The 14,011-nt window shown below is 54.2% G+C and overlaps 1 protein-coding gene across 1 annotated transcript in view; it reads right to left on the bottom strand.

Annotated features, from left to right (window-relative positions):
- KSR2 (kinase suppressor of ras 2) overlaps positions 1–14,011 on the bottom strand; it is a 334,988-nt gene that overhangs the window by 128,061 nt on the left and 192,916 nt on the right. The window contains exon 5 of the mRNA XM_056131018.1: positions 6,314–6,498. Coding sequence (XP_055986993.1) covers positions 6,314–6,498 — 185 coding nt within the window. The remainder of the gene's footprint in view (positions 1–6,313; positions 6,499–14,011) is intronic.

Raw genomic sequence — 14,011 nt, 5'->3', positions numbered from 1 at the left:
CTCAGGGGACATCAGGGTTCCTCCCAGAGAGCTAAAGGGCGGGGGGTGGGAGGATGACTCTATGGAGCACCAGGGATTGTACTCGGGACCTCGTGCATGTCAAGCATGGATGGGCTCCACCTCTGGGCTCGAGCCCCGGGCCCAGGTCTGCACATTTTAATGTCTGCAAAGCCCCTGCACCAACTCCTGTCTGACCAGTAGCAAGAAATCGAGTTTCTAATACAAAGCAAAACCCCACCAGCACCAAGCCCTGGGCACTGCCTGTATCAAGCCCCAAAGCAAAGTTGGCATGGCCACCTGCCCGTTCTCAGGGAAATCTCTGCGGTGCCACCCCCCCCCCCCGCCCCCTGCCTCCTTGGAGCTGCGGCCATGAGGTCAGGACCTGCTCTGTCTTCTCAGCATCTCTCCCAGGCTGAATCCAGAGTCTGGGCTCAGGGCAGGGAGGAAACGCGCGGGGCAGAGCACAGACTGTGTGTGGGAGATGCAGTGAGATCCCCAAGCACCCCCCCTCCCCCCCCGCCAGGAGCACAGAGCCCGGAGAAAGCCCATCAGCACCAACAGGTGTGGCCGCAAAAGCATCAATACAAGGATGTTCGGGCAGCACCCTTGGGTGCAGACACGCGCTCCTGCTTCGTTTCTGTAGGGGCGAATGAAGCTCGGCCTCCAGCTTGTTAAACCCCGTTACGGAATCACCCGGCCGAGTGCCTGTCTAACCCTTCCAGGGCTACTTCACAGGAGGGTGCAGTTCCCCTCTAATCTGCTCCCTCCCTCCCCATAGCAGTGACTCGGGGTCTGGTGCCCCCAGATCATCCGGATGAAGGACTGGATCCATCTAGGGCAGGAGACAGGTCCACAGACTCGGCTGCTGATACAGCTCCAGCAGGAGCCCCAGGGCCTAAGAAGGTCCCCTTGGACAGCCACCACCCCCAACAATGTGACCCCCAGCTGCCTCTGGGAGCCAGAAACCAACCCTGAAGTCCCTCAACTCTCTCTGCTTGTCATCCATCAACCAGATGGTGACAAATATGTCCACAGAATCAGCCTGGAGGGTGGAAGGCGGGCCTTTATGGAGCCACTAAGCACCAACAAGAAAATGGGGCAAGAGCTATGGAAGAGGGACGCCTGGGAGAAGCAGCAGGACCCAGGGCGGCTGGGAACTGCACGTGCGGCAGCATCCTGCATGGCTCCCACCTCTGCTGCTTTGTCTGGGGAGGGGGATATGGTGCCACAGCTATGGGGGCAGTCACAGAGCTCCCCCTGGCTAGGGGGGACAGCAGCCAGGCTCCCAGAGAGACTGCGTCCTGTTGGTGCTAAGCCAGGACATCAGGACGGGCCTCTGGACGCTGCCCTGCTAGCAGGAGGCAGAACCGAGGCCCCACTTCTCGCTAAGTGGGCAACTAAGCTTGGGAGGTGGATGATCTGGAGGAGCACAGCACGCTCGCAAACGCCCGCTTGGCCACGCACTCTCTGGGCAGTACAAGGCAGCAGTCTCCCCCTCTCTTACATCCGTCATCTGGATCGACCTTCAAGTATCAGTATGAGCCTTCCCGCTGCCCTATGTGTGACTGACCACAAGAACACGGGGGACATAATCTCGAGAGCCTACGTGTCCAGTCCGTGTCTTCCTCTGACGTTTTAATCATGGCGACGTAGCTTTGACAAGACCACGTATACCCTGATGTTCCTTTGACGAATGCTCATCCTATAACTGTTCGTACTCTCTTTAGTGAGTCTTTCTCTGTGATGAAGTCGTTAGGATGTAACTGATAAAAAGTAGAATAAAAAGAAACCGCTGAGGGTAGCCCTTCGCCTCGAGCCTAAGGGAGGTGTGGCCCTCTGTGCTCTCTAATTCCTCTCCCGTGTCTTGTCTCTGCACCTCCAAGTGACTAATATATCACTTCATGCAACAGTGTCCCCAGCCTACCGACTTCCGGGGCCCCCAGGTGCCAGCAAACATTGGACACTTGATCTCCCATTCGAACTCCCAGGTGACCCACTTCCCATCTGCAGGATCAAAGTTCCGTGTCTTGCCCTACAGGGAACAACCAGGCTGGTCCAAAGGGTTAACTGGACTTTGAGGGCTTTTCTCTGCCTGCAGCCCCATTTAATTAAGGGATGAAATCCCTCTCTCTGGGCTCTGGGCCACTGGCCACGAGTGTCAGCTTTGCTCTCACACCAAGACCCGGGGGTGGGAGAGCCGGACCCTGCCATGAAATCTCTCCAAACTCTGGCTGGGGCGCAGGGGCTTAAGCATGCAGCTGTGTGGCTTGTCCAGCCAGTTGGGAACATGTCTCCTCTGGCCAGGCTGCCCGGCATGGGAGCAAGCGGAGCAGTGGACGACGCCCCCCACTCCGGGATGGCCACACTGACATGGGTTCGTGGATGGCACTGCCCAGGACAGATAGCAGCTGTAGGTGACCGACCACCACAGTGCCCAGGTCAGTGTGAAGCCCTCTTAGCACCTGGGGGAGGGATGGGGCGTACACAGAAAGGTATCAACTGGCCCACGAAGCCAGAGCTACAGATGTTACTAGAAGTCAAACAATATTTTTAAGAAAAAAGGCTCTAAGAGTGACCAGCTGAAAGCCACTCTTCACAACCCATCGACTGTGTGCCAGGGACCCTGGGCAGATGCCACCTACAGGAACTTCCTCTGATTTTCATACCCGCAAGGCGATGCCCCCTTTACGGATTGGGAAACTGAGACTTGGAGAGGTTCTTCACTAGGCACATGCTCATCAGGGACGGGGATTCCTGCCTCTTGCCCATCTGCCCAGGTCAGCCCATTCCTGCCACCCCACGGGCACCAGGCACTTCTGTTCTCGGACAGAGATTATCCCAGACTCACTGACGGATCTGCCTTTGGGTGCTGGTGCTTGTCTCGTGGGCTCTGCCGACTGCCTTGATTTGGGTCCAGAGCCCACTGGGCACCTGGGTCATCTCCTCACTGAGGCTCACCTGGTTCTCTTTCGACTCCGAACCTACCATGGAGCCCTGCGGTGAACACAGGCACCCGGGCAGGGACCGTGCAGGGCCCCTTCTGGCCCAGTCACACCAGAAGCCAGGCCCGGGCCAGGCTGTGCAGCCTAGAGGCACGGGGCTTTGTGGTCACTGCCCAGCCCCAGAGGCACAGGTCACTCCCAACACTCAGGGGTCCGCCGCCCTCGGGTCAAGGAAAAGAACAGACACCCACCTGCAGAGACAGGCTTCCTGAACCCCTATCTACAGGGAAAGGCTTCCTGAACCCCATCTCCAGGAAAAGCTTCCTAAGCCCCATCTCCAGGGAAACCTTCCTGAATTCCACCAAGAGGGAAAGCCTTCTTTTTTTTTTTCATGTACGAGTACTGCTATTTATTCAGCCACTGAGTAACTGATTGAATTGGGCATGAACTCCACCTTACTTTTTTTCCATAATTTTGTTTATTTTTTTCTTCTTATATTTATTTATTCAATCACTGTGGGAAAAGTTACAAAGCTTTCAGGTTTAAGTCTCGGTCATACAATGATTAAACACCTTTCCCTTCACTGGTACTCATTTTTTCACCACCAAGAACCCCAGTATACGCCCCCTCCCACCCCTCCCAATGCCTGTGAGGCAGATGATTTCCACTTAACTCTTCTCTACATTGATTACATTCATTGTTTTGACAAAAGATGTACCATTATTGTTTAGAATTCCCCCCCTCCAACAATCAGAATTGCTGAAAAGGCATTGTGAAATACTTTGTTTTCTATAGCTGGTTATGAGAATCATATAATGTCGCGTGGCCGCTATCGCCAAGAGCCAGATAATTACGAGATTGGTTTCTGTGCGTCTGGTGTTATGACTGTGCTGGAGAGCCACCTGTGGGGGGCAACCCGTGACCTCGGTAGGGCATGAAGGACGAGCCGGTACCGTCCCCCTTCCCATGAGACTGCAGTTGCCCCATCACCACCAGCTGATACCTGGCTTTCCAATAAGCTCTGAGGCAGCGGCCACCTTGTATGAGGTCCAGATGCATTTCTGCCAAAAGCCGCTCGGTTTCGAGATTTGTTTCTGAGTCTCTGGGATCATGGCCATTAAGCAACTTGATCAGGAGCCAGAGAGGCCGTTTGTAGGCAGCGACTTGGGGTCTCATTGGGATGGGGAGGAAAGGGCCAGTTCCACCCCCATCTGGTGAGGCCCTGCATGTCTCATCACTGCAGGCCCAAATCTGACTGTCCAGTGGCCTCTGGAGGATGGCGGTCACTGAGCCACCCAGGGGAACAGGCCAAGGCATGAAACCTATTCCCACCTGGAGTGGCCCAGGACCGGTAGCCTACTGCAGGGACTGGATGCATTTCTGCCAAAAGCCATTGGGTTTGGAGATTCGTTTCTGAGTCTCTGGGATCATGGCCATTAAGCAGTTCAATCAGGGACCAGAGAGGCCATGCCTCCAATTATATAGCTGAGCCTGGGGTGGTTTGTGAGTGTGTCTCCCACATACCTAACTTTTGGCTGTTTACTTTCTTGGTAAATTTTGCCCCAAGTTTTTTGGGTCTGGCCAAAGGCACAGCAGCAATTTGGGGGTATCTGGAAGTCTGACGGTGTCATCAGGCTGCTGATGCACTCGCCTCACAGGTACAGACTGACCTGCTGGTGGCACCATACCCCCAAGAAAACCTTCTTGATGAACCTCTGCTCAGCCAATTGAGCAAGATGGTCCTGTGTGACTACCTGGAGCTGGGAAATTGCTGGATTCCAGTTCTGGCCTGAGACCCCAATAGCTGTATCAGTCTGGGAAGCTCCTTGAGGGCCCTGGTCCTCAGTTTGCTCATCTGTATGATGGGGACAATGACGCTGAAAGATGATAGACTGTTGCCAAGGACGTCATGGAGTCATGCGTGGGCAGAGAAGCTGGGCATTCGTTCTCGGTAGACGCTTCTCAGGAGAGCCCACGGCTGTGGCCGGGCCAGTGACCCCTCCCCGCCAGCCCACCATGCTCCTGTGTGGGCTGGGCTTCATCGGGCCATTTCTCAGCACCCTCCCTATCCCCACCTCTGGCCACATCTGTGCCATGTCAACAAAACAGGCCTCCAAGACAGAGAAGATAGAAAGACTTCAGACCTCAACCTTGGACCACTAGAAAATTCTGTTTCCACTCAGAATAACAACCACTTCGTGCCGAGAGCAGATGATAAACCAGCCTCCCCTGAGGCCAGCCCATTTGGAACCTTGATACATCTCTAAGACATAGCGACCAGAGCTTAGACAAAACCCCCGAGGCCTGCTCCCTAGTCTCCCTGGTGGCCAGGAGGGATGGACACTAGTGGGGCGGAGGGGCAGAGAGAGAAGCAGAGCCCAGACTGGGCCACTGGACAGAGGAGCAGGGGCAGAAGGGCCCCGTAGAAAAGGGACCCTCTTTCACTGCTGGTGGGAAGGCCGACTGGTCCAGCCTTTATGGAAAACAATAACGGGCATTCCTCAAAAATCTAGAAATTGAGCTTCCATCTGATCCCGCAATACCACTTCTGGGAATATTATCCTGTGGGTGCAAAAATACACAGTAGAAATGACATCTGCTCCTGTATGTTCATTGCAACACTGTTCACAATAGCCAGAATCTGGAAACAACCCCAGTGCCCGAGAACAGGTGGCTGGTTAAAGAAACTTTGGTATGTCTACACAATGGAATACTACGCAGCTGTTAGGAAAGATGAAGTCATAAATTTGCTTATAAGTGGATCGACATGGAGAGCATCATGCTAAGTGAAATGAGTCAGAAAGAGAGGGACAGACACAGAAGGACTGTATTCATTTGTGGAATATAGAATAACATAATAGGAGACTGATACCCAAGGACAGCAGAGACAAGGGCCAGGAAGATCGCTCCATGGTTGGCAGCCTGCCTCATGAGCTGGGGGAGAAGGCAGCTGGGACAGAGAAGGGATCACTGAGTCAGTGAGGGCTGGAGGGACAGTTCAGGATGGAAGCTGTGTGCTGAAAGCAGATAAAGGACCCAACGTGATGGCCTCTCAGTATCTGATTTGCAGACCATAAAGGCCCCCAAATTAGAGACAGCGTATGGGGGAACATTACCTGCCACGGAGACAGGGGAGAGGTGGGATGGATGGCGGGGTACATTGGGGACCCTGGGGGTGGAGAATGTGCACTGGTGGAGGGGTGGGTGTTGGATCAGGTATGACTGAAACTCGCACAGGGAAGCTTCGTAACTATCTCACACAACTGTTTCCCGGCACGGATACAAACCCGAGAAGAAAGGGGGGGGAGGGGGGTGTTGGTACGCGGGTGGGGGCGGGGTGCAGTTGGCAGGTGCCAGACGGCGGGACTTACTGCCCGAGAAGCTGGCGTCCGCGTGCACGGGCGGCGTGGCGGGCAGGAAGGGCGCGTGGCCCACGAAGAAGGAGCGCAGGGAGCGCTCGCAGAGCAGCGGGGAGCGCTGTGCCGGGATGTTCTCGCAGCTGCCGACGACGCTGCTGTGGATGTTCAGGTTCAGGGGCTTGCTCTTCTTCTTGGCCCTGGGGGAGACAGAGGGTCAGGGCGCGTGTCCGGACGGGACTCCAGCTCCTACCCGACCCGGACCAGCGCCGCCCCCGGCCCCGGCCCGCCCTCTGAGCTCCCCCCCTGCCAGCTCTGCTCTTGCCCGCCCCCTAACCTCCTGACCTCTGCTCCAGCCGGCCCCGACCCTGCCCCCCCCCCACACCCCTCTTTTGATTAGTTCAGCTCTGTCTTTATTGACCAGGCCCTAGTCCACCTCTCTTCCAGGAAGCCTTCCTGGATATGCCGATCCCTCCTCCCAGGCAGGAGGGAGTGATCCTGCCTACAGGAAGGGGAGGCCCCTGAGATACCCAGAGCCCACGGCCTCCTGGCTCTGAGAGGGAGGTAGAGAGAGAGGGGCTTGGCAAAGGGGGTCGCCTGCACCCCATCAAATGTAGATCATAACGTGGGCACAAGCAAATCGATGCATGATTATTCCCCGCCACAGAGGAGGTCAAGAAAGCTGAGATTGGGGTGAGCTCCAGGCTCCAAATCTCCGGCACACCCTGAGTCCCCGGGGTACTGATCCCCAACTTTCGCTGGACAAAGGCAGTGAACCCCAGGGCCCCCCGCCCGCAGGCAGCACCCACTCTGGGGGCGTCTTGCTCCCAGATTTTCTCCCCTTCATCCTCGCACTAAAACAAGATGCACGTTTCTTTGTAAAGGCCCTCCCATTGATCATCGATTTGCTCGAGCGGGCCCAGTAACGTCTCCATTGGAGACTTTGTTGTTACTGTGTTTGGCATATTGAATACTCTCGGTAGCTTGCCGGGCTCTCCGAGAGGGGTGGAGGAATCGAACTCGGGGCGGCCATGTTGGCCACTTGCAAGGCAAACGCCCTACCTGCTGTGCTATCGCTCCAGCCCTTTGTAGCTGTTTGGTTTTGGTTCCGGTGCCATACCCGGCGGTGCTCAGGGATCACTCCTGGCCCTGCACTTAGGGATCACTCCGGGCAGTGCTCGGGGGATCATGTAAACTCCTGAGGCTCAAATCTGGGTCACCACATGCCAGGAAAGCGCCTCAACCACTGTGCGCTCTCTCCGGCCAGGATGCTCATTTCTGGAGAAGGAACAAGAACTTTCTAGACGACCAAGGGCCGACCTGGGCACTGGGGCTGAGAGCACAGAAGGAAGGGGCTCGTGGGGATGCCAGGAAGTGGGTCTGGGTGCTCCCACCCTTCACCCCTGCCCTCACATTGCTGGGGTAGCGGCTGGGGGCAGGTCCAGCAGCTCCCAGGTGGGGACACAATCCTGGGTCTAGACCCTCAGGGCCCGACTACCAGAACGACCATTCTCGGCCAACTCCAACTCCGTGAACCTCTGCGCCCCTCCCCAGAGGGCAGTGCTGCCTCTTGGAGGACTGTGGAGGGGGTCGCAGACAATCCCTTGGGGGCACCTCAGAACTAGTCTCGGGGACCCCATCTGAGAGCGCCTTCAGAGCAAAGAACCCGAAGTGCAAACAGCTGTTTGTCTTCTTCACGGTGCCAGAACAAACAAGGACACCCTGTGCCTCCAGCCAAGTCCTTACAGCGTCTGGAAATGGTCGGGGTGGGGGACTGCAGAGGAGAGAGGCCTGGAGGCCAGGACAAGACACCCTGGTAGGCAGCCTGGTTCCATGGTCAGCTCTGACCCCACGCAAGAGCAGAAAGAAGGGTGCAGTGAACCCAGCCCACCCCTCGCTCCTTCCTGGGCGCGTTTGCTCACGGTGGCAAAACTGTGTCAGAAGGTGTGTGCACGTTGCCGGGAGGGTTCGGGACAGCCCCGAAACAAAGACTCCAAACAGGGGCAGTAGATGAGCCGGGGCTTACGCTGGGGCAAGCGCAAGGCAGCGAGTTCAGCCCCCTGAAAAAAAGAAACACCAGGGGCTTCAAGGCTCATTTGTAGGTTAGTGATGGGAGGGATGAAGCCCAGGTGGGGTAAAACTTACTGGTTAAACGACAGCACCCAAAAGGAGAGAGAGAACAAAAGGGAATGCCCTGCCACAGAGGCGGGGTGGGATGGGGGGGATATGGGGTGGGAGGGATACTGGGACCCGTGGTGGTGGAAAATGGGCACTGGTGGAGGGATGGGTATTCGATCATTGTATAACTGAAACCCAAGCACAAAAATGTGTTAGTCTACAACTGTACCTCATGGTGTTTCACTAATAAAAATTTTAAAAAATATATAGCAAGAGAAAATTAAACGTGAGGGAATAAAGTTCTAAGCCTAAAAAATAAAATAAAAGAACTTTCACATATCGAAAATAAATCAGCTCATCAGAGTAAAAAAAAAAAAAACTTACTGGTAAACGGGTCGGGAGGAAGGTGAAATCATTCATTTTCCAGCAGGATTTTTCCAACTGGGAGAGGGATAAGAGGGCGAGAGGAAGGCCTCTGGCTACTGCTTTGATGGGGCGGGATGGGGATTTCAAACAGGAACACGGGTGGTGGTGGGGGGGGGGCTCTCTGTTTTCACTTGACCAACCAGGAGGCGAGACCGCCATACTCCAGACTCGGGATTCCTACCCCTGCTCCTTTGACCAGAGCTGTTGCCTTGTGTGTGTGTGGGGGGGGGGGACCTTGGGGCTTCCACTGTTCTCTCTCTGAAGCACCCGCCAGTCTCCCAGGCAGGGCACACCAAGGCACCTGGCAGGCTGGATGACGCAGGTCACACCTATTCACAGACTTCCTGAAACTGTCCAAAAGGTACCTCCCCACTCTCTTCCCTACCTGTGCCCCCCACCCCCCGACCCCTGCTGGGCTGCCAGGGAGCTGGGTGCCCTCTTGTGGCCACAGTGAGGCTTCCTTGCAAACCATCCCAGCTCCCCCCCCCCCCGCCCCCCCCACACACACCAGCAGCTGGAAGGTCACCGGCTTCTGGCCAGTGGCCCATGGACACTCCACTTCCACACAAGCGAGCGGCAAATGGCTAGAAAGAAACGGCTACCCCAAGGCAGAGGAACTCAGGAGCTCAACTCATAGGCTTTGGGGTCCAACTGCCTCCCAAGGCCTCCACGTCCCCCGTGGAAACAGCAGCATAGTACCCGCGAGCACTCAATCTCCACAATCTTACAATACACTGCTGATGCAGGGCCTGGCACAAAATGCGAGTCCAGTTGACCCGCTGGTAACCAAGGGATGGGCGGGTGGGGAAAAGGATGAAATGAAAGGACAGGGAGGGTGGACAGGTGAATAGGAAGGGAGGGGGGAGGCCAGCAGAAGCGGGAGAGGATGGAAGAATGGGAGACAGAGAGACAGAATAAAGGAATGAGAACGGGGAGGAATGAAGAAAGAGACCGAAGGCTATGAGAAAGGACGGGCAGATGGGTAGGTGGACGGTGAAGGGTGGACGGATGGAGAGACAGCTGCTGGGCCCTGTGGCACCTATGTCGTATCACGGGACTGTCGTAACAGTCATCCATTTCCACGGGAGGACACAGAGGCGTTGGGAGCCAGTTGGACCCCGAAGAATTACAGGGAGAGAACTCTGTGGGGTGGAAGGAAGCAGGAGAGAAAGCAGGAGGAAAAGAAAGGGTTGGGGAAACCTAGAACCTGTCAGTGTCTGTACTGCAAACCATAATGCCCAAAGGGTAAGGGAAGAGAGAGAGAGAGAGAGAGAGAGAGAGAGAGAGAGAGAGAGAGAGAGAGGAAAAGTGTTTTCCATAGAATGAGGCTGGCGGGAGGAGGGCAGGAGGGAAATTGGGACATTCAGGACATTCAGGTGGGAAACGTACAGTGGTAGAGGGACAGGTAATAGAACATTGTACGGCTGAAACCCAATCAGGTACAACTTTGTAACTGTGTATCTCATGATGATTCAATAAACATGCATCATATTTACATACAAATACATATAAATGTATATAAATTAAATAGGTAAATACATATTTATACTACACTTGGCTGGAGCGATAGCACAGCGGGTAGGGCATTCGCCTTACAAGCGACCAACATGGCTGACCCGAGTTCGATTCCTCCGCCCCTCTCGGAGAGCCCGGCAAGCTACCGAGAGTATTGGATATGCCAGACACAGTAACAACAAAGTCTCCAATGGAGACGTTACTGGGCCCGCTCGAGCAAATCGATGATCAACGGGAGGGCCTTTACCTTTACCTTTATACTACACTTGATCTTAGCCAAAAGGCTGAGAAGCTGGAGCGATAGCACAGCAGTAGGACGTTTGCCTTACAAGTGGCCATGTTGGCCGACCCGAGTTCGATTCCTCCGCCCCTCTCGGAGAGCCTGGCAAGCTACCGAGAGTATCTCGCCCGCACGGCAGAGCCTGGCAAGCTACCCGTGACATATTCGATATGCCAAACACAGTAACAAGAAGTCTTATGATGGAGACGTTACTGGGACCGCTCAAGCAAATCGATGAACAACGGGCGGACCGTGACATATTTATAAAATATATATTTAAATATTTAAGATGACAGTAAGAAAAAACTGTTGGGTTGATGACGGAATAGTAGAGCAGACAGGGCACTTGCCTTGCATGTGGCTGTCCCAGATTCGAATCCCCAGTACCCCATAAGGTCCCTCTGAGCCCACCAGGAGTGATCCCAAAGCATGGAGTCAAGAATCATCCCTAAGCACTACTGGGCATGGCCCCAAAACCAAAAAAAGAGAAGAAATTGGGCAGGTGAATGATTAGCTTAATAGTAATTTGATTTCATTATTTTTAAAATAAAATGATCAAATCTATTCATTTTCATTGTTTATTACAATCAAAATTACTTGACCAGCATTCGCTCCCCCAGTCCCCTGGGGGGAACAATGAGCCACTTTCCCATCTTCCCAGGCAGGTGGGGGTCCCCCACCCTGGAGCCCTCAATCACCAGGAGAAAAGCAAACAGAAATAGCCGTGTCTGCTGCCAGTGACCGAGTGCCCAGATTCAGTGGCTATTTCTCAGTAAATCCTGCAGATGCAATTAAGAAGAACATCCTCCCCGTGACCTGTACAAGATACTGGGAACCTATTAACATCTTCTCTGGAAAGGGGGCCACTTCTGCCAACCGCAGGGGCGCGAGCTTCCAGGAGAGAGGGGCCAGGGCTGGTGGGCTCAGACAGGACCGTCAGCAGGACAAGTCGGGGCTCCCAGGCACGGGGGTCACATCAACAGTAGCCCCCAGCCCCGACTGAGAGCTGGTTTGGCAGCGAGTCTCAGTTCGATGGAGCCCCTCAGGGTCGTCCTTTTGCCAGTTTCTCGGCACCTCTGCTAGGCCTGGCAGAAACTGCGCACAGAAGGTTCTGGATCAGAACCCTTCGGCAGTCTTCCCCTCCCGCCTCTGGTCCCCCCACCCCACCCATCTTCCCCTTCCAAGAGGCATCAGCTTCGGATCGAGCTTTGAGTTCAACAGGGCCACGGGTTCACGGGATCTGTCTAGTCCCGGCTCCTTGGAGTGCGGGGCCGTGTCCCTGGAATCTGAAAGCTCTCACCTGGCCGAACCTGAGCACCTCCTTAGTGGACTTCGCAGCATCTGACCTGGTGGACAGAGAGGAAATGGCAGGGCTGGAAGAGGTGCTGGAGCACGGACACCTCCTTGTGTACAAGGCACTGAGCCAGCGGCCGTTTCCTAGACGCCAGAGCTGCCACGGGGCTTACTCAGACCTGTGCAAATGGCCCCGTCCCTCCAACCAGTCTTGTATTCCTTGGCAGTCACCTGATTCAGTGATTGCTCGATCTGGAGACCCCTTGAAAACCCAAGAAGAACACCACCACATCATCATCATCATCATCATTTGGTGGTAGGTCGTTGTTTGGGCTGCACCCAGCAGTGGGGGCTATTCCTCGTTCTGTGCTCAAGACTACCCCTTGGAGGTGCTCAAGGGACCATGTGTGGTGCTGGGATTTGAACCAGGGTGGTTCTTGTACCATCCCCCCAGTCCACCAAATTTTATTTCATCTCATTTCGGGTTGGGGGCCATGCCCGGCCATGCTCGGGGCTTCCTCTTGGCTCTGCACTCAGGGATCGCTCCCAGAGGTGCTCAGGGGACCACGGTCAGGGCTGGGGATGGAGAAACGGCCTGCTGAAAGCATGACCAGCCCCTTACTCTCTGCTCTCACACTCCTGAGAGACCCTGGGCAAGGGGGTGTCTGAAAAGGCAGAGAGCTACTGAGTTTCACGCCGAGGGGAGGTTTACTGAGAAATGCTCCACTCCCCAGCCTCAGTCTACACCCTGGTCTCTGGCTCACACATGCCCCACTGAGGGCCGGGCAGGAGTCCAGCAAGACCTTGGTTAGAGTTGACAGGGCAGAGTCAGACAGTGCTCACTGCACTTCCCCCATGGGACTGGTGTGCGAGGTCTCCACATGAAGAGTTAGATCTCTGTTTCTCTCTTCAAGAAATAAAGGTTTTATCTGTATTTTGGATTTATACCTGTGGGTTTTGAAATTTTTTTAATTTTATTTTTATAAAGTTGTTCACTTTATAAACGTTATAAATTCAGCCAAGTGGCACAAATGCTGACCGACTTCGACCGTGAGTGTGGAAAGGTCAGATTACAGCTGAATCTCACAAAGACAATGTTCACGAGAAACAGTCTTGTTCCTGACGTTGCATTTGCTCCAACGGAATGACCATCTCCGAATGCAACAGTTATGTGTACCTAGGTCGAGAAATCAACATGACAAATGACCTGGCACCTGAGTTCTGCAGGAGTAAGACAGCGGCTTGGGATGCCTTCAAAAGTGTCAAAGAAATAGCTAAGAGGACGAAGAACCTCCAGCTCTGAGCACATCTCTTCGATTTCACTGTTCTTCCTGCATTAACGTACACCTCAGACACCTGGGCCCTAAGAAAACAGGATGAGAACGCAATTCGGGTCTCCCAAAGAGGAATCGAAAGATCTATGCTCGGAGTATCACGTTTCACTCAAATGAGAGAAAGAATCTGGAGTTCTGACCTCCATCGACGATCAAGAATCAGGGACGCTGTCTCGTTTGCCAAGGCATCGAAAATCAGATGGGCTGGACACGTAATGAGATTTAGAGACGACCGCTGGACTAGAGCCGTTACCGACTGGATTCCACAGGACGTCAAAAGATTGTGTGGTCGCCCACCTAGGAGATGGTCAGACTTCTTCGTCAAGACCCTGAATGATCGGTTTGAGGCTCTTCGTGTTTGAGAACGAGCAGATGCCATTGGGCCACGCTAGCACACAACAGGGATGAATGGAGACGTTACTGGCGCCCCCTCGAGCAAATCGATGAGTAACGGGATATCAAGTGAAAGTTGTTCACAATAATTAATTATACTCAATATTCCAACACCAGTGCCACCACCATTATACCGTCCCACCAACATATTTTGCCTTTTTCTACCCCAACACCCAAAGCCTGTCCCAAAGCAGGATATATATATATATATATACATATATATAATTTATTCTGTGTTGATTGTTATGAATAATCTAATAGAATAGATGAGTTTGGGGGGGTGCTGGTTTTGTCATTGTTGTTGTTTGGGGGCTACACCTGGTGGTGCCCAGGGCTTACTCTTGGTCTGTGCTC

This window comes from Sorex fumeus, unplaced genomic scaffold, assembly GCF_029834395.1.
Source record: "Sorex fumeus unplaced genomic scaffold, SorFum_2.1 ptg000083l, whole genome shotgun sequence".
NCBI lineage: Eukaryota > Metazoa > Chordata > Mammalia > Eulipotyphla > Soricidae > Sorex > Sorex fumeus.
This window is presented reverse-complemented; position numbering and strand designations above follow the sequence as displayed.